A 21,117-nucleotide genomic window follows, 5' to 3' on the forward strand; every position below is an offset into this window, starting at 1 on the left:
GAGGTAAACCATATCCTAACCTAGGCAGAAAAACATGAGCCGCGCATACCGGCAATCTTAATTTCAGGAGTAGGGAACTGGCTGGCAGACTACTTAAGTCGTCAGCAGTTGTTCCCGGGGGAATGGTCCCTTCACCCTGATGTTTTTCTGGTTATATGCCAAAGATGGGAATCCCGGATGTAGATCTGTTTGCGTCCAGGTTCAACAACAAGTCGACAACTTTGTGTCAAGAACAAGAGATCCACTCGCATGCGGGACAGATGCGTTGGTGACCTCTGAGGGATCAATTCTCACGGATTTATGCATTCCCTCCCTTTCTGCTGCTACCTCGACTTCTTCGCAGGATCAAGCAGGAAAGGAAGTCTGTAGTTCTTGTGGCCCAGAAGATCTTGGTATGCAGAAATTGTATAGATGGTGGTAGGGGCCCCATGGCCCTTACCACCACGTCCAGACCTGCTATCGCAGGGACCAGTGTTCCACCCTACTTTACAAGTGCTAAATTTAACGGTTTGGCAATTGAAACCCATTGTGAAGGATCGTGGGCTTTCAGGCTCAGTGATACCTACCTTGATTAATGCAAGGAAGCCAGCCTCTAGAATCATATATTAGAGTCTGGAAGGCATATTTTTCCTGGTGTGAATCCAGGGGTTGGCATACTAGGCAATAATTCTACTTATGACATACTTCCTTTCTGCAAATGGGGCTAGGGATGAAACTGGCCTTGAGTACTATCAAGGGCCAGGTCTCAGCCTTTTCAGTATTGTTTTAACATCTGCTTGCTTTGCATTCTTTGGTCCAAAGCTTTATACAGGGGGTAACGTGGCTTAATCCACAGTTAGAGCACCCCTGAACCCTTGGGACCTGAATTTTGGTTCTGTCGGCATTACAGAAACAGCCTTTTGAGCTGATACGACATATATTCCTTTTGACACGGAAGCTAGTTTTTCTGGTAGCCATTTCCTCTGCAAGAAGGGTATCGGAGTTGGTTGCTCTTTCTTGTAAAGAGACATATTTACTCGTTCAAAAGGATAGAGTAGTATTGCGTCTTCATCCTAGCTTTCTGCCAAAGGTGGTTTCAGGTTTTCACCTAAACCAGGATATTGTTTGTTCTTAATTTTTTCCAGAACCCTGTTCTAAGGAAGAACAGTCACTACATTCTTTGTATCTATCTAATCTATTTGATGGCGACTGCTCAGATTCGTAAAACAGATGTTTTGTTCGTGTTGCCTGAAGGTCCTAGGAAAGGACAGGCAACGTCGAAATCCACTATTGCCAAATGGATTCGCCAAGTAATTATTCATGCTTATGGCTTGAAAAGTAAGTAAGGTTCCACCTTTTCAAATCCTAGCGCGCTCCACCAGAGCTGTTCATGCTTCGTGGGCAGTGCATCACCAAGCCTCCATGCCTCAAAACTGCAAGGCCACAACCTGGTCTTCAGTCCATACATTCACCAGATTCTATCAGGTAGATATAAGAAGTCATGAGGATATCGCTTTTTGGGCAGGCAGCAGTATAGATCCCCTCTCCCCTCATGTGGCATTGCTCTGGGACATCTCATACAGTTATTACTGTGGCCCGTGCTGTACTGCAAGAAAAGATTTTACAGGTAAGCTGGTATAAAAATCCTATATTTATTTATTTTTTTTCTCTTTGGACAGACCCTGGAGAATAAAATGGCAGCCATTGCAATGTTTTAACGTCACATAGTATTTTGCGCAGTGGCTTTTCAAATGCCATTTTTTTGGGAGAAATACACTTTAACTGCTTAAAGCCCCATACACACTATCAGTTTTTCTGCTGAGTTTTTCCTTCAGATTTACCAAAACCATGTAATATGAAGTTAAACCTTAGGAGTTTCAATTTGAATGCCATCAGGCAGGTCCTTGTACTACATGGTTTTGGTAAACCTGAAGGAAAAACTCAGCAGAAAAACTGATAGTGTGTATGGGGCTTAAGGACCGCCTCACGCCGATGTACGTCGGCAGAATGGCACGGCTGGGCACAAGCACGTACAGGTACGTTGCACTTTAAGTTCCCAGCCATGGATCGTGAGCAGGCCGCTGGCGGCACGCTCGCGACCCGGTCCTGAGCACCGTGGTCGCGGGACCCAATCGCCGCCGGTGTCTGGTGATCGGGTCACAGAGCTGAAGAATGAGGAGAGGTAAGTGTAAACAAACCTCTCCTCGTGCTTCCTACTGAGGCTGTCACTGATCGTCTGTTCCCTGTTATAGGGAAAGGCCATCAGTGACGCCAAGCCATTCCCCCCTACAGTTAAAATAACACACAACTTAGCCCCTACACTGCCCCCTAGTGGTTAACCCCTTAACTCCCAGTGAAATTTTTACAGTAATCAGTGCATTTTTAATTACACTGATTGCTGTATTAAAGCCAGTGGTCCCAAAAATTTGTCAAAAGTGTCCGATGTGTCCGCCATAATGTTGCGGTCACAATAAAAAATCACTGATCGCCGCCATTACTAGTAAAAAAAAAAAAAAAAATAAATGATAAAAATGCCGTAAAACTATCCCCTATTTTGTAGACGCTATAACTTTTGCTCAAACCAATCAGTACACGGTTATTGTGATTTTTTTTTGGTAAAAAAAAAAAAAATATGTAAAAAAAAATTACCTATCAGCCTAAACTGAGGAGAAAAGTTTTTTTTTTTTTTTAATATATATATATTTTTGGGGGATATTTATTATAGCAAAATGTAAAAAAGAATGCATTTTTTTTTCTAGCACAAAAAATAAAAACCGCAGGGGTGATCAAATACCACCAAAAGAAAGCTCTATTTGTGGGGAAAAAAGGACGTCAATTTTGTTTCGGAGCCACGTCGCACGACCGCGCAATTGTCAGTTGAAGCGACGCAGTGCCGAATCGCAAAAAGGGGCTTGGTCCTTTAGCTGGAAAATGGTCCGGGGCTTAAGTGGTTAATGAATTTTGAATGCAAAAAACACAATATATAACCTAATTGTTTGGTAAAATATAAAACGTTATGCTGAGTAAATAGATAACACGTCACGCTTCAAAATTGCGCATGCTCGTGGAATGGCAACAATCTACGATGCTTAAAAATCTCCATAGGCGAAGTGTTGACATTTTTTACAGGTTACCAGTTCAGAGTTACCAAGGAGGTTTAGCGCTAGAATTATTACTCTCCCAATGATGATCGTGACTATACCTCATGTGTGGTATGAACACAGTTTTACATATTCATGGTAAACCTATAGGACATGCGCTCAGGGTTGACTCCTATAAATGGGGCTGTTAAAGGCAAGTTCAAAAGGTACTAATCATAAAAGTTCTTTATAATGTAATATCCAACAAGGTCCATAGGAAGTTCAGTTTTACTGTAATACAGGACCAGTGGAGGGGGCTGGGCCACAGATGGAAGTCTGTAATGCTTGTATACTTAGGACTGAAGCTTTTCTCAGAGGCGCATTCTTCCTGTCTTTTTATGCATTTATGCAAGTGTACCATTTAATGGAATGCAAATTGGCAAGGACAACAATGTAACGCTCACAAGATAAAGAGGAAAGTAAGGCTCTTCTGCATATTAGAAGCGTCCCAATGAGAACGATATCCAGCGTGCCACTCCAGGAGAAGAAAGACCGTGGTGTGAGAGGGAAAGAAAGCCGACAATGTCCATGTGGTTCCGGGTATGACTCTGTTCGTAGGATAGCAGTGTGGAGCCCAACGCCATGGATGCCGTGTGATGTCAGTGGGAGGCTTGGAGACGCAATGCATTTCAGAGCTTGATATGTTTTATATGATATATTTTACATGATATTTCTAACATTCTGGGCTACAAATTGTCGTATTACCTGCTTTTTTATGTTTTATTCCCACCCACTTAGCCAGATTGACAATTGAATCTGCCCTGTTTAAACTCCCCACCCCTCTATCCCACTTGAAAAAGGAGCGCGCATGCCTAGCTCGGGTACCGCGTACGCTGTGAAATGCGTTGCGTCTCCAAGCCTCTCTGTGACATCACACACCATCCATGGCGCTGCGCTCCATGCTGCTCTCCTACGAACATACCCGGAACCACACGGACCTTGCTGGGTTTCTTTCCCTGTCGCACCGCGGTCTCTGTTCTGGAGTGACACTCTGGACATCCTTCTCAACGGGACACTTCTAATATACAGATGAGCCTTACTTTCCTCTCCATCTTGTGAGTGTTACAGGGTTGTCCTTACCAATTTGCATTCCATTAAATGCTGCACTTAGAGGTGCTTTCTTCCTGACTTGCGTATGCGTTTGCCTCTGCATGCAAGCATGGGGGATTGGAGTGCTTGGGGGGTGTTTGGTGTTTGGTGTGTGTGTGTGTTTTGTGTTTGTTTGTTTGTTTGTTTTTTTATAATACCCCAGATCTCTCCTCCTACCCTGGAAAGCATTAGATCCTAAAAAAAATAAAATAAATCTGATGCTTTCCAAAAAAAAAAAAGGAAAAAATGTTTACACCTGCTCTAAACCATGGTGTTGCTCCCGGCCTCCTAGATCATTGGAATGAAGAAAGACCTTTGGTCTCTCTTTATCTCTGGCCTGTGCTGGTGAGAAGGTAAGCCCAAGAAACACCGGTGAGTGGCGGGAGGAGGTCAACTTCTTGGATCCCCTTTATCATAAAGAATTGTCGCGTGCAAAAAATAATACCGGGGGGAATAGCTGCAGTCATAGCCCCGGTAAGCAGCTTCAAAATATATACACATGCACTGTGGTAAGCTTACAGTAAGCAGTATAAGCCGCCTGTTTCCTATTTGCTAGTAAATCAATTCCTGGACAGATGACAACCAGCTTCATCCCACCCTATCCTCCTGCGCCTGCCTGTCAGCCGCCCACCCCTATTGGACAATTGGACGGCTGTGCTATCATGTAAAGCAGCCCTGCATCACGTTTGTTCACTGATCCAGAAGTGACGTGTGCACATATACTGCTGCAAGGCGGCTCTATTGCACAAAACGACGTACCTATATGTAGTTTCATGCAATGAATACTGTGGGCATGCGCGACTCCGGTAGACTTGATGTCCGCCAGCCATCCGCTATCACTGTACAGAGAGGCACAACGGGGATCTGCCTGTGTACACAACGTGGATCCCCACTCTAAATGGAGACCATATGGAGATCTGCTGTTCCTATTGATCAGGAACAGTGATCTCTGTGTTGTCCCAGTGAGCCCAGCCCCCACACAGTTAGAACACACCCAGGGAACACAGTTAACCCCTTAATCGCGCCCAGTGTTAACCCCTTCCCTGCCAGTGTCATTTATACATTGATCAGTGCGTTATTTTAGCACTGATCACTGTAATGTCACTGGTCCCCAAAAAGTGTCACTTGGGGTCAGATTTGTCTGCCACAATATCACAGATCACTGTCATTACCAGTAAAAACATATTTTTTTATTTTTTTTTAAAGTCCATCAAACGAATCCCCTATTTTGTAGACGCTATAACTTTTGCTCAAACCAATTCTTATAAGCCTATTGCGATTTTTGTATGTGTGTGTGTGTGTGTGTGTGTGTGTGATTATATATATATATATATATATATATTGTATGTGTGGAGGGGGGAAAAAAGGACATCCATTTTGTTTGGGTTCAGTGTAGCACAACCGCGCAATTGTCAGTTAAAGGGACGCAGTGCCGTATCACAAAAATGGCCTGGTCATTCAGGGCTGCAAATCATTAATAACAAACATGTTATACTTACCTGCTTTGTGCAGCCCGGATCCTACTCTCATTGGGTCCCCCACTGGCGCTCCTGGCTCCTCCCTCCTGGGTGCCCCTAGAGCAAGCAGTTTGCTCTGGGGGTACCCAAGCAGGCGGTGTTCCCAACCCACAACACTGTGTCCATTCACACAGGGAGCCATGGCTTGGTTCCCCCTCCCCCCCTCCATCTCCTCATTGGCTCACTGGCTTTGATTGATAGTCCCTGGAGAGGCAAGGCTCTGATGGACATTGCTAGATCGAGAGGGGGCTCAGGTATTTGGGGGGCTGCTGCACCCAGAAGGTTTTTTACCTTCATGCATAGAATGCATGAAGGTAAAAAACCTTGTGCCTTTACAACCACTTTACCATGCTGGGCATCTATTTACTTGAGGTTTGAGAAACCTTCATACTAATATTGTGTGACGTAAAATATTGCAACTGCCCCCATTTTATTCTCCAGGGTCTTTGCTTTTTAGAACTGCATAATGTTTTGGGGGTGTTAACCAATCTTCAGGCCTAAATTGTGCATTTTAACATGTCTGCATAAAATGGCTCTGTCAGCAAAAGGATTAAAGACGCACTGTTAACTTGCTTATTTATGGAAAAGTGCCAGCGTCTGTGTAAACCCTTCCCCAGATCGCTTTATACTTGGCTCTTCAGTGTACCATGTGTTGCTTCTTTCTCATCTGCCACCAAAATACCTGGTGTTGGCTTTTGTCAGAGCTCAAAGGGAGCAGGGGCATCACCTACATTGTCATGAGACATCCAGTGATTGGCTGCTAGGCTTCATCACTGTATCGTGGGGAGGAGGTCACATGTTTACCCCTTGCACAGATGCATTGGGTATTTTGCAGTGGTGGCACAGAAAAATGAATGTATAAGGAGAGAGGTATGGGTGGTGCTGCCTCTTTCTAATGTGCACTATTCATTAGGGAATAATACATTAAAGCCGGGATTGGATCGGGGGGAATGGATGGAATCACGATGGGATTGGGGCGGTGGATGGAGCCGCGATGGGATCGGGGCGGTGGATGGAGCCGCGATGGGATCGGGGCGGTGGATGGAGCCGCGATGGGATCGGGGCGGTGGATGGAGCCGCGATGGGATCGGGGCGGTGGATGGAGCCGCGGTGGGATCGCGGCGGTGGATGGAGCCGCGGTGGGATCGGGGCGGTGGATGGAGCCGCGGTGGGATCGGGGGCGGTGGATGGAGCCGCAATGAGATCTGGGCGGTGGATGGAGCCGCGATGGGATCGGGGCGGTGGATGGCGCCACGATGGGATTGCAGCGGTGGAGGGGGATGGAGCCGCGATGGGATCGGGGGAATGGTTGGTGCCGGGATGGGATCGGGTGAATGGATGGGGCACTGATGGGATCGGGGTGGCGGATGGAGCCGGGATGAGATCTCTGATTTGAGGGGGGGTGGGGGTTAAATATGTGCTAGGGGGTGCTTTGGGAAGGGAGAGGAATTGTGGTGTGGGGGGGGTCAAACTTCAAATCTGCCCCCACCATATGTCCCCACCATGTGCCCCTACTCTGTAAGACTGCTGTTATTATGGACCTCGACTGTGACAGGTCCCCCCCCCCCCTTTCTTCCGCTCGGCGTGTGTACGTGAACTATAGAGTCGAGGAGGAGGTGGCTATAGTCCGATTCCTGCAGCCGAAGGGATGCAATTGTGGGTGTATGTTGGACGATCGTACCCGGGCACCCTGTCTGTCTCTGCCTCACTCCCTCCTCTCCCACCTGAGCTGAGGGGATAGCGGAGATCCCAGAAGAGAAAGAGGGAGCCGAGGCGCCCCTCTTAATGCAGCACCCTGTGTCAGTCCGGGCCTGGTGTCCCTCATGAATAGTGCACATTAGAAAGAGGCAGCGTCACCTATACCTCTCTCCTTATACATTTTTTTTTTGTGCATTCCACTTTTGTTGGATTTCTGAGGTAGGCAGCATTACATACCCATAGTACAGAATTCAATATTTTTTTTTTTACAGAAAAAGGAGTACTCCTTTTTTGGGGGAGTACTAGAGAGGTGATTATAAAGTGGTCAGGAGGGATTCACACAGACGCTGTCACTTTACCCTGACCTGAGCCAAGGTGACAGATCCTCTTTGATCCACCAGCAGTCTGTCTGCATTGTACAGTGTAAGGTGAAAAGCTTCTAATGGTGCAGTAATAGTCTTGAAATATATTGTCTTTTAGTTAAAAATTCTATTCTAAGTGTTTTTGTCATGAATATGTTAGAAGGTCTATTAACTTTACTGGCCTCTATAAAAAGTATATGCAGAAAAAGGAAGGCTTCGTTTCTTGGTATTAAGCTAATGGCATGCTATTAAAATGAACAATTGTACTGGTAATTTCTGGCTATTTATTATTCTTTTTTTGTATTTTTTTTTTTTTTTTTTAAAGATATTTATTGATCGAGATCCAACTGCTTTTGCACCTATTTTGAATTTTCTTCGTACAAAGGAACTTGACTTAAGGTAGGAGAATTATTCTTGCAATTATTTCTCTGCTGTGTTATTATAATATTTAAAGGGCAATTCTACTAATATTTAAAGCCTTGTTCAGCTTTTATCAATGGTGCAATGTCTTACTTGTGCTATCGTGGTGCTTGGTATCCTAACAGGGAAGATCAACCTCCCCTACCTACTCCAAAACACAGAAATACCTTTGGACCCTGGTGCCCAACTTGCGGCCCATTGGTTCAGTATGTGCGCCCCTCAGACCTTAGCAGTTTGTAGTGGGAACATTGATTGGGATAATGGCATTGATCTGTACTGACCTCAAACTGTTTCCAGTTTTGTATTGTCTTGTGTAATGTATCCCCAGCCAAAAATTTAACCTGCCCACACTTTGACACTCTCATTTCCTCTATTAGGTCTGCAGGCTGAAAGTCCTCTCAAGCATTACGTATATTGAACATTCTGTGTGGCCCTTTGGTGATGTCAGGGGCCAGATTTGAGGTCCCATTTAGCTTAAAGTTGACAACCACTGCCTTAGGGGAACATGCCTTCTGTTGTATGCTATTATAGGAAGGTGGGATTTCCAGCATTAGTAAATGGATAGGAAAGTATATTTAATGTACTTGTGTTAAACCTTTTTTTTTAGTTTTTTTGTTTCTGGTCTAATCCAAACATCCCAGGGGCCTTAATGGGCTTTTTTTCTTTCATCTGGAGGAGGAGCACACCCTCCTACCTGCACGTCTGAGCTAAGGACAGATGGATTCCAAGAAGTAAATGTTGCATGAATCATCTGCTCCTACTCAAGATGGCTGTAGCTAGAAATTCTAGGGGTGTCCTTCAAAGTGCTTTTTCAACAAAGAAAATCATGGAGACATGGATGAATGGGGTAAATTCCTTTAAATATTAAAAATGAATACCATTTTTGGTTTGCAGTGCTCAGATGTAGTTGTGTTCTGCATTCTGTTTTGTACAACTTGGCTTGATTATGGCTGATGGGAACCTACAATTGGCATATAAGTGTCTAATATAGTAATTGAATCATTAGCAAAACCTACAGGAAGAAGAAGAAATATGAGGGCTTTGAGTACAAATAGTGCCACTTTGACATGCTGGGGACCAGAGCATTATGTATCCTATGCAGTGTGTGGTCATGTCTCTGTAGACCAGTGTAACCTTTCTTTTGTTCCTTCTAGAGGAGTGAGCCTTAATGTTCTGCGCCATGAAGCTGAGTTCTATGGAATCACCCCTCTGGGTATGTTTGCAGTATAGTTTCAGAAAGCCATCTGTAATAATTACAGTTAGTCTATGTAAGTTGCTCCAGTGCCCCCTCAGTAATATGAGTCAACCAAGAATGAACCAAATCATCTTTTATTTTTAAACTTTTATAACTTCATCTGCTATACTGTATAGTCAAAACTTTGTAGACACTTAAAATCACATCTACTTTGTATGGTCTAAATCAGGGCTGTCCAAACTTTTTATCTTCCTAAACCACATTGGAAGAAGAGGAATGGTCTTGGGCCACACATAAAATACACTAACAATAAGGATATCTGATGAACAGAAAAAGTCGGGCAGGTCACAATTTAAAGCAGAGTTCCACACAAAAATTGAACTTCCGCTTTTCGGGATACCCCCTCCGGTGTCACATTTGGCACCTTTCAGGAGGGGGGAGCAGATACCTGTCTAATACAGGTATTTTGTTCCCACTTCCGGGCATAGATACCCTCGCCACCTGCTGGTATCTACACCACTTCTCAAAAAAACGGCGGCACGCCACTTTAATGATTGCCGATATATATTTAATGTACCTATCTGAGTAATAAAACTAAAAAAAAGCCAACCTAAAACGAGTGCGATTTATTTATTTGACACTGTTTTTTGATATCGTAACAAATCAATATCTGGTTGGATGGATGTAGTAGAAATTCTCAAGGTGCTCATCATATATATTGGTTTTTCTATTTTGGTTGGATAATTCTGCCCTTGCCTAGTTGCTCACAAACATATTTACTGCCGAAAACTGATGACATGAATAAGGCATGATTGTTTGGGAAGATGAAACTTAATAAAAGTACAGTAAAGAGATGCTGTCAAACTTTTCTTCAGCAGCATGCACCGCCCCCACCCCCCCAAGTAAATTTATGATTTTGAGTCGGGCTACATTCATCACCACCTTGGGCCACAGGTTAGACACCCCTGGCCTAAAGTATGTGGACAGCTCTTCAAATGATTAAATTCAGGTGTTTCCAGGTGAAGGGTACCGCTAATGCCATAACATGGAAAGACCCTTTAGACTATTGTGCCCTTCCAACAGCTTTTAGGAAAGGCCCTTGTCTGTTCAAGTATCGTTGTACCCCTGTATACAAAGCCAGCTCCATAACAACATAGTTTGGCGATGAGGAACACCAAACGCCTGACCTCAACCCTACCGATCCCTTCTGGGATCAATAAATAGTCTTTCTCTGCTTAACTATCCTTTTTATATTCTTAAAGTAAAGAATATACTGTAGCTAAAGTGAAAAGTGAGTCGACGCTCTTGTAAATAAAATATTGTCACAGAAAGGTTGTCGGCACTCATGTTCCTAAAGGAGGCTGAATGTTATACTCTGTAATATACAGTCAATGGCTTTAATTTGAGAGGCTTCAGAGACCATTCAGAATTCCCTTACAGGTGCACCTGACCTGCTTTTGCCTATTTTAAGCATGTGTTGCATTTCCCATAGACTTGTATAGTAGTGCAAAATTTAATTTGAAGTAGACAAAAGCCTGTCAATGCACAAATATCTAATATTCAGGTGAATCATTACTAGGGCTGAAACAACTAATCAATCGATTACGAAAATAGTAATCGATTAATTTCATAATCGATTAATCGGCCAGTAATGTAATGGGGTATTAAAAAACTCAAATGAGCCCTTTATAGTATAAAAATATAATCACTACTGTAAATATTACTTTCACTGTTCTACAGTAAAAAAATGAACCCCTTCTAGTAGCGATTATCTGCTTTTTTTTGTACTATAAAGGGCTAATTTTAGTCTTTTTAACCCCATTATGTTACTAAATGTCTTAGGCCTGGTTCACATCTATAGGTTTATTGGTGCTTTTTGCAGAAACGCACTACAGTTCATTTACATGGTTTCCTATGGGACATGTTCACATCTGTGCTTTTTTTCAGCTGCCGCATATTTGGAAAGGGTCAGGGACTCTTTAATGTTTTTTTGGTTCAATGTACTTCAATGGAGAAGCTGCAGAATAGAATGCAATGCGTTTTTGCAGCAATTTGTCTTTTTTAATCTGCCCAAAAAAAAAATGCAAAAAAACACAAATTGCAGTAAAATCACGTGCACAAAAATCCAAAACGCACAGCAAAAAGCACTGCAGAAACAGATCAAAAGCAAAAACTGCATAGGTGTGTACCGAGCCTTATGCTGGCCTCACGGATCAATTTTCAGGTGAGAATATTCAGATGAAAAATCTTTGTACATTCACTGAATGAAAGAATTTTGTTTGACATTTTCACTTAATTTCTGAACAAAAACCACATACACTGTCTGAAAATTCCTTTAACCAAGAAGTTTTCTATTTCCAAATTTTCCCGTCACTGTGGTTGAAAATGAACATCAATTTGACCCACTTTTGTTTTTTTTTTAAAGGTTATTAATCGATTAATCGAAACAATAATCGGCCAACTAATCGATTATGAAAATAATCATTAGTTGCAGCCCTAATCATTACTGTGTGATAGGAGTCAGAGTACATGTCAGTGACTGTTACTTAGAAGGTTGTAAGCTGTCGTGTTCCTGAGTGGGGCTGAATGGTAATTTTGTTATAGAAACCAATATTCAGTGAGAAGAGATACTGTGGGGTACAAGGGGCCATGGTTGCATTTGGCTGGCATTCTTGTTACAGTTTCTAAGAGGTTGTAATTTCTCGTCTGACTTTGGTTCTTCACTTTTTTTTTTTCCCCCAGTAAGAAGATTGTTGTTATGTGAAGAACTGGAACGCTCATCTTGTGGCTGTGTCTTATTTCATGGCTATTTACCTCCCCCAGGTAACTTTTTTTTTCCTTTATACTTTTATTCTAATTGTCTTAAAACCCAATGGAACTATTGGTGTAAATCAGCTAAACCCAATTTAGGGGCATCAAAAAAAGCCAAAGGTTTTCAACGTCTGAGACCCCTTTCACACTGAGCCGCTATTCGGCCGATAGCGGGGCGGTTTTAAGTCCCCGCTAGCGGTAGAAAAGGGGTTAAATTTGGCCGCAAAACGCTCCTGCAGCGGCGCTTTGCCGGCTGTATCACGGTGCCGCCTCGTTGTTTTCAATGTGGAGGAGCGGTGTATTCACCGCTCCTACACTGCTGCAAAGAAGCTGCTGGCAAGACTTTGTGTGACGCCCTGCCAGCACAGCGCCCCAGTGTGAAAGCACTCGGGCTTTCACACTAGGTTTGCAGGGGAGGCTTTTTTCAGGTGCTTTACAGGTGCTATTTTTAGCGCTGTAGCGCCTGAAAAAAACGCATCAGTGTGAAAGGGGTTTTACAGTGTTTGTTTTATTTCTAAATCAGCCACAGTCTGAGTAGGAAAGTCGGTCCCCTGCCAGCATGCTGCAGAGCAGGACTTTTTCTTTCCATGTGGAGCCAGTGTTCTCCCTTCAGGCTTGGTTCACACAGGGGCAGCATGACTTGCAGCGCGTCTCAGACGCGACCTGCACACGACTTCAGCGGCGACTTTCAAAACGACTTCTGTATAGAAGTCAATGCAAGTCGCCTGAAGTCGCCCCAAAAATAGTACAGGAACCTTTTTTGTAAGTCGGAGCGACTTGAGTCGCTCCTATTAGAACGGTTCCATAGTACAGAACGGAGCGCGACTTGTCAGCGGCTAAGTCGCCTGACAAGTCACTCCTGTGTGAACCGGCACTCGGAGGCCTAAACATGCCTTGTATTGAGTTCAACTAGTAACTGTGCAATCAGCAACACTTGTGCTCCCTGCTGATTGGAGTGCTGTAGTTCTTAATCAGTATAGGGTCCGTGTATAGCCTCTGCAGAGAGATCATTGCTTCCACACAACAAGCAATGGTCCCGTTCTGCAGCGTGCTGGCCAGTGTTAATTTTGTCGACTAAATCTATTAAAATACGACTAAAATAACTGAGATGATTAAAACAGGACTAAAACTAAAATGTAATTTTAGTCAAAAGACTAAAATGGGACTAAGACTAAAATGGGACTAAAACTAAAATGCCATTTTAGTCAAGACTAAGACTAAAACTAAATTGAAATTTAACTTCAAAATGAACACTGGTCTGTAGTGCATGTTCACACCTCAATGCCATAATAAATAACATTAGCTTTTTCACTCCAGCAGTATATAATGAGTTTGGAAATTGTGGAGAAATGTTAACTAATGCATTACAATTTAATTACACATATTAGATTTTAGATGACTAAAATTAGTTTTAGTTGACTAAAATGTACTGGAGATTTAGTCGACTAAATACAACTAAAACTAAAACCATTGCAGAAAGCTAAAAGGGGATTAAAATTTTCTGCCAAAATTAACACTGGTTCTGGCAGGGAGCAGGCTTTTCTACTTGGGCTTGGTCTGATTTTGTAAAAGGAAACAAATTGTAAGGCCTCTTTCGCACGGGGTGAAATCTGTTCTGATCAGCAGGGTGTCCATTCACAGATTCCCTGCTGATCAGAGCAGGCGGATGACAGGTCTGTGTCTGCTCAGTTTATGCAAAGTGGACAGGGACAGGGCTTGCTTGGCTCTATGGGCAGTTGGGTGTAAACGGGCTCCGCTGTTTTTTTACATCCAATTTCCTCTGATTCGCATACACCGAGGAGAGCGGATCCCTTTCCTTTTAGTTCAGATGAGATTTAAGTTTGTGAATTTTGGAGAAGAGCGAAAAGAAGGTAACAAAAGTTGTTAAAGTGATTTAAGAAAACAAAGATTGGATATTTTGTTTTTGTCCTGGTTTTCTTAATTGCTTTCGGATACATTTTTTGACCATCCTTGCCATAGTGAATTTACCCCTTCTCATTCAATAGCCCACTCTTAAAATAGAAGGTGTCCCTTTCATCACAGATCTGGGTGGTTTATTCCTTATGTTTGCAGATCCAAGCAAATCATTCCTTGGACCAACTGTACATGTGGAACAGTTATTCATGGCCCATTGGTTAACTTGTTCACCTTACTTTTCCCTAAATTTTATAAAGTGTTATTCTAATTAAAGATTTTGTTAAAGCATTTTGCTAAATCTTTGTATATCAGTACTGATTGGATCAGATGAAGAGGATAGAGCTCCCAAAAACTGGTCCAGAAAAATTGTCACAAATGGACAAAACTTATTTTTATTTTTTTATCTACTGTACTCACAGCAGGACCCCTATCTCGTTCCGTAGCAGGCAATGAGAAGGAAAGTTTCAGGTCTGCACAACTATGCAGATGTCGGCTATTAGATGTGACATTTTACCGGGATCTAACATAGTCCAGCCCTCGCTTTTTAGCATTAATTCAGTAATTATTGGGATAAAAAAGTGCACAATGACTTTTCTACTCATATTGGAGAGACATGTCCTTTTTAAAAGGTTATTATTTCAGTAAGTGCCAAATTAATAATGTGAATTAAAATAATGACTTTAATGGTTGGAGTCTGTTCCTATTAAGTGGACTGTAAAGCAGTTTTTATATTTTCTAGGCTTTTCAGTTTCATTGGAGTTCTCTCCTTTTTTATTGACTGAAATTAATTTTTTTTTCCTGAATTTTAACCACTTCAGCCCCGGAAGCTCAATGATCAGGCCATTTTTTGCGATATGGCACTGTGTCGCTTTAACTGACAATTGCACGGTCGTGCGCCGTTGTACCCAAACAAAATTGACCTTTTTTCCCCCACAAATATAGCTTTCTTTTGGTGGTATTTGATCGCCTCTGCAGTTTTTATTTTTTGCGATTTAAACAAGTGACAATTTTGAAAAAAAATCTTTTATATTTTGCTATAATACATAGCAATTTATTATTTATTAATATTATTATTATTACACTATTTATAAAAAATAAAAAAAACAAATTTTTTCCTCAGTTTAGGCCGATATGTATTCTTCTACATATTTTTGGTAAAAAAAAAATCGCAATAAGTGTATATTGATTGGTTTGTGCAAAAGTTATAGCGTCTACAAAATAGGGGATGGATTTATGGCATTTTTTATTATTTTTCTTTATCGTACATCATGGGACACAGAGCCACCGTAATAACTGTATGGGTTATATGGCACCTTTAGGTGGTGGACACTGGCACACCCTAAACAGGAAGTTCAATTCCCCATATAACCCCTCCCCTTACCGGGAGTACCAGTGTCTAAGGTGTTGGTCATGAGTAAAGATGTACTGTGCTGAGCTCTGCTGGCACATTCCTTACTGGAGCAAGCCATGCAACTGGATCCATTCAAAGTGTCTTTTCCAGGCCGAATTGAATGGTACCCGGGCCTCGTGTCCGAAGAAACAAACAAGGTTTTGCCTGTAACGCCTCTCTTCTCAGAGAGCTGGAACGGAGGATCTAGTATTTGTTTTTTTTTCCAGCCTTATTCCTGGCGGGTGCTTTTTACGGGCCCAGGGCTGTGGATCCCCCAATAAAAAAGGGGGCCCCAGTCCATGAATATTTTATAAACGGAGCTCACCGTGAGAGGTGAAGATTGGGTCTGTTACCACAGAACACTGCAGCTGGATAAGGTAAGGGAGATTCCTAAGGAATTTTCTAATTCTTGTGGGTTCTCTCCTTTAAAGTAAATGTTGCTATGCCTATAGTCATCACCGAGGGCTGTACCTTTCCATGCTTGTCAGTCTCGTCTCTTTGTACAAGCTGCATGCTTCCTCCAGCCCAGGCTCCAGGTAAAGACAATGGAAAGGTGGGTTTTTCTCCTCCTCCTAGGAATGTCCTCCCACCTGGATAGCTTCCTCCAGGCAGTAGGAGCATGGCATCAGACAGCGGTGGGCTGCGCCGCTCCCGCCGCCATTAGAGCTGTTCCCATCAGCAGCTCTCCTCTTCCATGCGGACTGGGCAGGACTGGAGCCCGCTCTCGTGGGAAAACTCTATTTTAAAGTAGATTGGGGGCGGCGAGATGGGTGGTCGGAGGAAGGGACGGGGGTTGGTGCACCAATTAATGTCCACCATGCGGGCTGAATAGCTATAAAATACACCTTTTTCAGGTGCACACAGCTAGGAGGGTCACAGAGTGGATGGGTGGCATGTTAGTGAGTGACACAGGCATTCCCAGGCACATTTACTTTAAGCATCAGGCTGAGCTTAATAGTAGCGGTAGTTGCTGGACTATTGCTCAGCAGTGGGTGCATTTTTTTTGGTGGTACCTCTGCGTTTTTGCTCAGCACTATGACCAGAGGAGGTGGTTCAAATGCCGCAGGATACAAAGGGGTCACCCTCGGGTCCTAAGGGCCCAACCTCTGCAACACCATCCCGTACTAAGTAGGCTGGTCAGAGTAAGCCATCAGGGGCTGCAATTGCTTCCGACACTTCAGCCCCTGTTTATATAACTGAGCAGGCTTTCTCTTCAGCTATGAGTGGTTTAGAGGAAAGATTAGTGGCTTTAATCACGTTTTCACAGAGTGGAAGAAAATGCATTAGGTCCCCTTCTACCACCCAGGATCCCCAAACGGAGGAACTGTGGGAGGGGGAAGATGAATCCCCCTCGGGACTGTGAACAGACTGATGATTCCTCTTCCGAGAAATCAAGTGGGGAAAGATCTTCTTAAGCTTCACATGCTGAGAAGTTGCTGGTGCATTCTCTTACTGAAATGGTCCACGCCACATTTAAGCTACCCTTAACGGAGTTGGTTATAGAACCCATCTCCTGTTTGGGTTCACTAAAGCCCCCGCTAGCCGTGCGCGCCTTTCCTGTCCATTACTGGAAAAGCTTATGTATTCTGAGTGGAATCGCCCAGATAAGCACTTTTTTTCCTCCTAAGAAGTTTTCAATACTCTATCCTATGGAGGAAAAATTTACTAAGATGTGGAGAATACCAGCAATTGACACTGCTATATCCTCTGTGAATAAAAGTTTTACTTGTCCAGTTGACAATGCACAAATGCTTAGGGATCCAACTGATAAAAAAAAAATTTAATTTCTGTTAAACATTTTCTCCCTGGCAGGTTCAGTGACTCTACCTGCAGTGGCGGCAATTGGGGTATGTCAATCCTTGGGAGACCATTTGAAACATGTGCTCAAGGTGTTCCTTTTCGCGGTAAAAAGCTGTTTGGGGAGGATTTGGATAAATATTTCCAAAGAATATCAAGTGGGAAAAGTACCCCTTTGCCAGTTAAGAAAAAGAGTAAAGTTCCCTTCATTTAAACGGGCTCTTTCTCCAGTGCCAGGGGCATCAGCCTCCAGGCAGTCACGACACCCTCCACCGTCAGGTTCAAGAAGTAAACTTCAGGGTCAACCAAAGGGACAAAAGAAGTCCTGGGGGAGGAAGCCCGCAAGACAGAGCGCTAAAGCCTCTTTATGAAGGGGCGCCCCGACCCGTTCGAGTGGGGGGAGGACTTCTACAGTTCTCAAAGGTCTGGCGGGAAGAATTTCGGGACGGACGGGTGGTCTCCACAATAGCTCTAGGTTACAAACTAGCGTTCTGAGAGTTCCCGTCTCCTCGCTTCCTCAGGTCAAATGTCCCCAAAGATCCAGAGAAAAAGAATTCTCTCTTTCTAGCGGTCATCATTGTGGTTCCTGTGGAAGAGCAGGGGTCAGGGTTTTATTCAAACATTTTTACGGTACCAAAACCAAATGGGGATGTCAGGCCAGTTCTAGATCTCAAAGATCTAAATTGATTTCCTGAAGATTCGCTCTTTTCGCATGGAATAAATCTGATCAGTAGTCTCCATCCTACAAGGGGGAGAGCTTCTGGCATCAATCGACATCAAGGATGCATACCTGCATATACCTATTTTCCCTGCTCACCAGAGGTATCTGCGTTTCGAAGTAGAAGAGCTTCATTTTCAGTTTGTAGCCTTGCCTTTTGGTCTAGCTACTGCACCTCGGGTGTTTACAAAACTTCTGGCCCTTCCTCTGGCCAGGTTAAGGACTCAAGGTATAACAATAATGGCATACCTGAATGTACTGCTCTTAATGGAATAGTCAGTCGTCCGCTTGGACCGACAAAATGTGGTCGCCACGGTTAACTACCTGGTATACTTAGATTGGGTCATCATCCTAGAGAAATCTTCTTTAAAGCCAGTAAAAAATTAGAGTACTTGGGTCTAGTTATAGATACAGCCCAGAAGGTGTTTTTACCCCAGGCAAAGATCAGCACCATAAGGGAGCTGGTCCAAGGGGTCAGGGCAAAGAAGGGTCCTTCCATTCGACTTTGTATGAGGTTGTTGGGGAAGATGGTGACTTCAGTCGAAGCAGTTCCCTATGCTCAGTTTCATTGGAGACTGCTGCAAAACAGTATCGGCCTGGAACAAGAATCTGCAGGAGGGGAAATCCTTCTTACCGGTTACCTGGAAGGTGGTAACAACAGATGCCAGCCTTTCAGTTGGGGTAGCTGTCCTTGAAGAAGCGTCTGTCCAAGGGAAATGGTCCAGAACCAAAAGGACCTTGCCCATCAATATTCTAGAAATTTGGGCGACGTGTCTAGCCCTAAGGGCCTGGACATTCAGGTTGCAGAATTCTCCTGTCAGGATTCAATCTGACAACGCCACAGCAGTGGCTTTTATATCAACCACCAAGGGGGGCACCAGAAGTCAGGAAGCCCAGGGAGTCAGGAAGTCAGGAAGCCCAGGGAGAGGTAAACCATATCCTCACCTAGGCAGAAAAAACATGTGCCGTGCATTTCGGCAATCTTCATTCCAGGAGTAGAGAACTTGCAGGCAGACTACTTAAGTCGCCAGCAGCTGTTCCTGGAGGAATGGTCCCTTCACCCCAACATCTTCCTGGCTATATGCCAAAGATGGGGATACCAGATGTAGATCTGTTTTTTGTGTCCAGGTTTAACAGTCGACAACTTTGGGTGAAGAACAAGGTATCCACTCGCTTGCAGAACAGATGCCTTTGTGACCCTGTGGGATCAGTTCTCACTGATTTATGCATTCCCTCCTATTCTGCTGCTACCTTGACTTCTTCGCAGGATCAAGCGAGAAAGGAATTCGATAGTTCTTGTGGCCCCATTGTGGCCCAGAGGATCTTGGTTTGCAGAAATAGTAAAGATGGTGGTAGGGGCCCCATGGCTATCGCAGGGACCAGTGTTCCAACCTACTTTACAAGCGCTAAATTTAATGGTTTGGCTATTGAAACCCATATTCAAAGGAATCATGGGCTTTCAGGCTCAGTGATACCTACCTTGTATTAATGCCAGCTTCCAGAATCATTTATTAGATTCTGGAAGGCATATGTTTCTTGGTGTGAATCCAAGGGTTGACATCCTAGGAAGTATGCTATAGGTAGAATTCTTGCCTTTCTGCAAATGGGGCTAGAAATGAAACTGGCCTTGAGTGCTAGCAAGGGCCAGGTCTGGGCCTTATCAGTATTGTTTCAACGTCTGCTTGCTTCGCATTCTTTGATCTGAAGCTTTATACAGGGGTTAACTCGGCTTAATCCACCGCTTAGGGCACCCCTGCACCCTTGGGACTTGAATTTAGTTCTGTCTGCATTACAGAAACAGCCTTGTGAGCTGGTACGACATATTCCTTTGGTCCTTTTGACAAGGAAGCTAGTTTTTCTGGTAGCCATTTCTTCTGCAAGAAGGGTATCCAAGTTGGTGGCACCTTCTTGTAACGAGCCATATTTAATCGTTCACAAGGATAGAGTAGTATTTCGTCCTCATCCTAGCTTTCTGCCAAAGGTAGTTTCGGGTTTTCACCTAAACCAGGATATTGTTTTACCTTAATTTTTTCCAGAACCCTGTTCTAAGAAAGAAAACTCACTACACTCTTTGGATGTAGTGAGAGCAGTCAAGATCTATTTGAAGGTGACTGCTCCAATTTGGAAAACAGATGTTTTGTTCCTGTTGCCTGAATTTCCTAAGAAGGGACAGGCAGCATCGAAATCTACTATTGTCAAATGGATTCGGCAGATAATTATTAATGCCTATGGCTTGAAGAAGAAGGTTCCACGTTTTCAGGTCAAAGCGCACTCCACCAGGGTTGTTACTGCTTAGTGGGCAGTGCATCACCAAGCCTTCATGGCTCAAATCTGCAAGGCTGCAACCTGGTCGTGGATGTAAGAAGGCATGAGGATATCGCCTTTGGGCACAGTGTGCTGCAGGCAGTAGTATAAGTCCTCAGGTCTGCTTGCACCCTACTTTTGTTTGTGTCCCCCTCCCCTCAGGTGGTATTGCTCTGGGACATCCCATACAGTTATTACTGTGGCTCTGTGTCCCGTGATGTACTCCAAGAAAAGGATTTTACAGGTAAGCTGGTAATGGCGGCGATCTGTGATTTTTGTCGGGACTGCGACATTATGGCGGACACATTGGACACTTTTGACACATTTTTGAAACCATTGACACTTATACAGCAATCAATGCTATAGAAATGCACTGATTACTGTGTAAATGTCACTGGCAGGGAAGGGGTTAACACTAGGGGGCGAGCAAGGGGTTAACGGTGTTCCCTAGGTGTGTTTCTAACTGGTCTAGGAGGAGAGAGAGATCGGTGTTCATACATAGGTTGTGTGTTCATACTATCTCCTCTCCCTGAAAGAGCGGAGATCTGTGTGTTTACACACACAGATCTTGGTTCTCTCTCTGTAACAAGCAATCGCTGGAGCCTGACGGTCATCATGACCACCGGGCACTCACAATGGCTCTGGGCACACGCTGCGGGCTTGTGTCCCTAGTGGCCATAATGAAAATCGTCAGAAGGTAACGTTGGTTTGCCCAGCCGAGACAACCTGCCACAGTAAAACTATGGCGGCTTGTCGGCAAGTGGTTTAAAATAACAATTA

General features: G+C 43.7%; 1 protein-coding gene across 2 annotated transcripts in view; it reads left to right on the plus strand.

Moving 5' to 3' along the window:
• KCTD3 (potassium channel tetramerization domain containing 3) overlaps positions 1 to 21,117 on the plus strand; it is a 156,142-nt gene that overhangs the window by 29,658 nt on the left and 105,367 nt on the right. For both annotated transcript variants that reach the window (XM_077485767.1, XM_077485768.1), the window contains exons 4-6: positions 8,111 to 8,184; positions 9,360 to 9,418; positions 12,143 to 12,223. In XM_077485767.1, coding sequence (XP_077341893.1) covers positions 8,111 to 8,184; positions 9,360 to 9,418; positions 12,143 to 12,223 — 214 coding nt within the window. The remainder of the gene's footprint in view (positions 1 to 8,110; positions 8,185 to 9,359; positions 9,419 to 12,142; positions 12,224 to 21,117) is intronic.

This window comes from Lithobates pipiens, unplaced genomic scaffold (assembly GCF_037356315.1).
Source record: "Lithobates pipiens isolate NorthernLeopardFrog02 unplaced genomic scaffold, aLitPip1_a1.2 Scaffold_18, whole genome shotgun sequence".
NCBI classification, from domain to species: domain Eukaryota; kingdom Metazoa; phylum Chordata; class Amphibia; order Anura; family Ranidae; genus Lithobates; species Lithobates pipiens.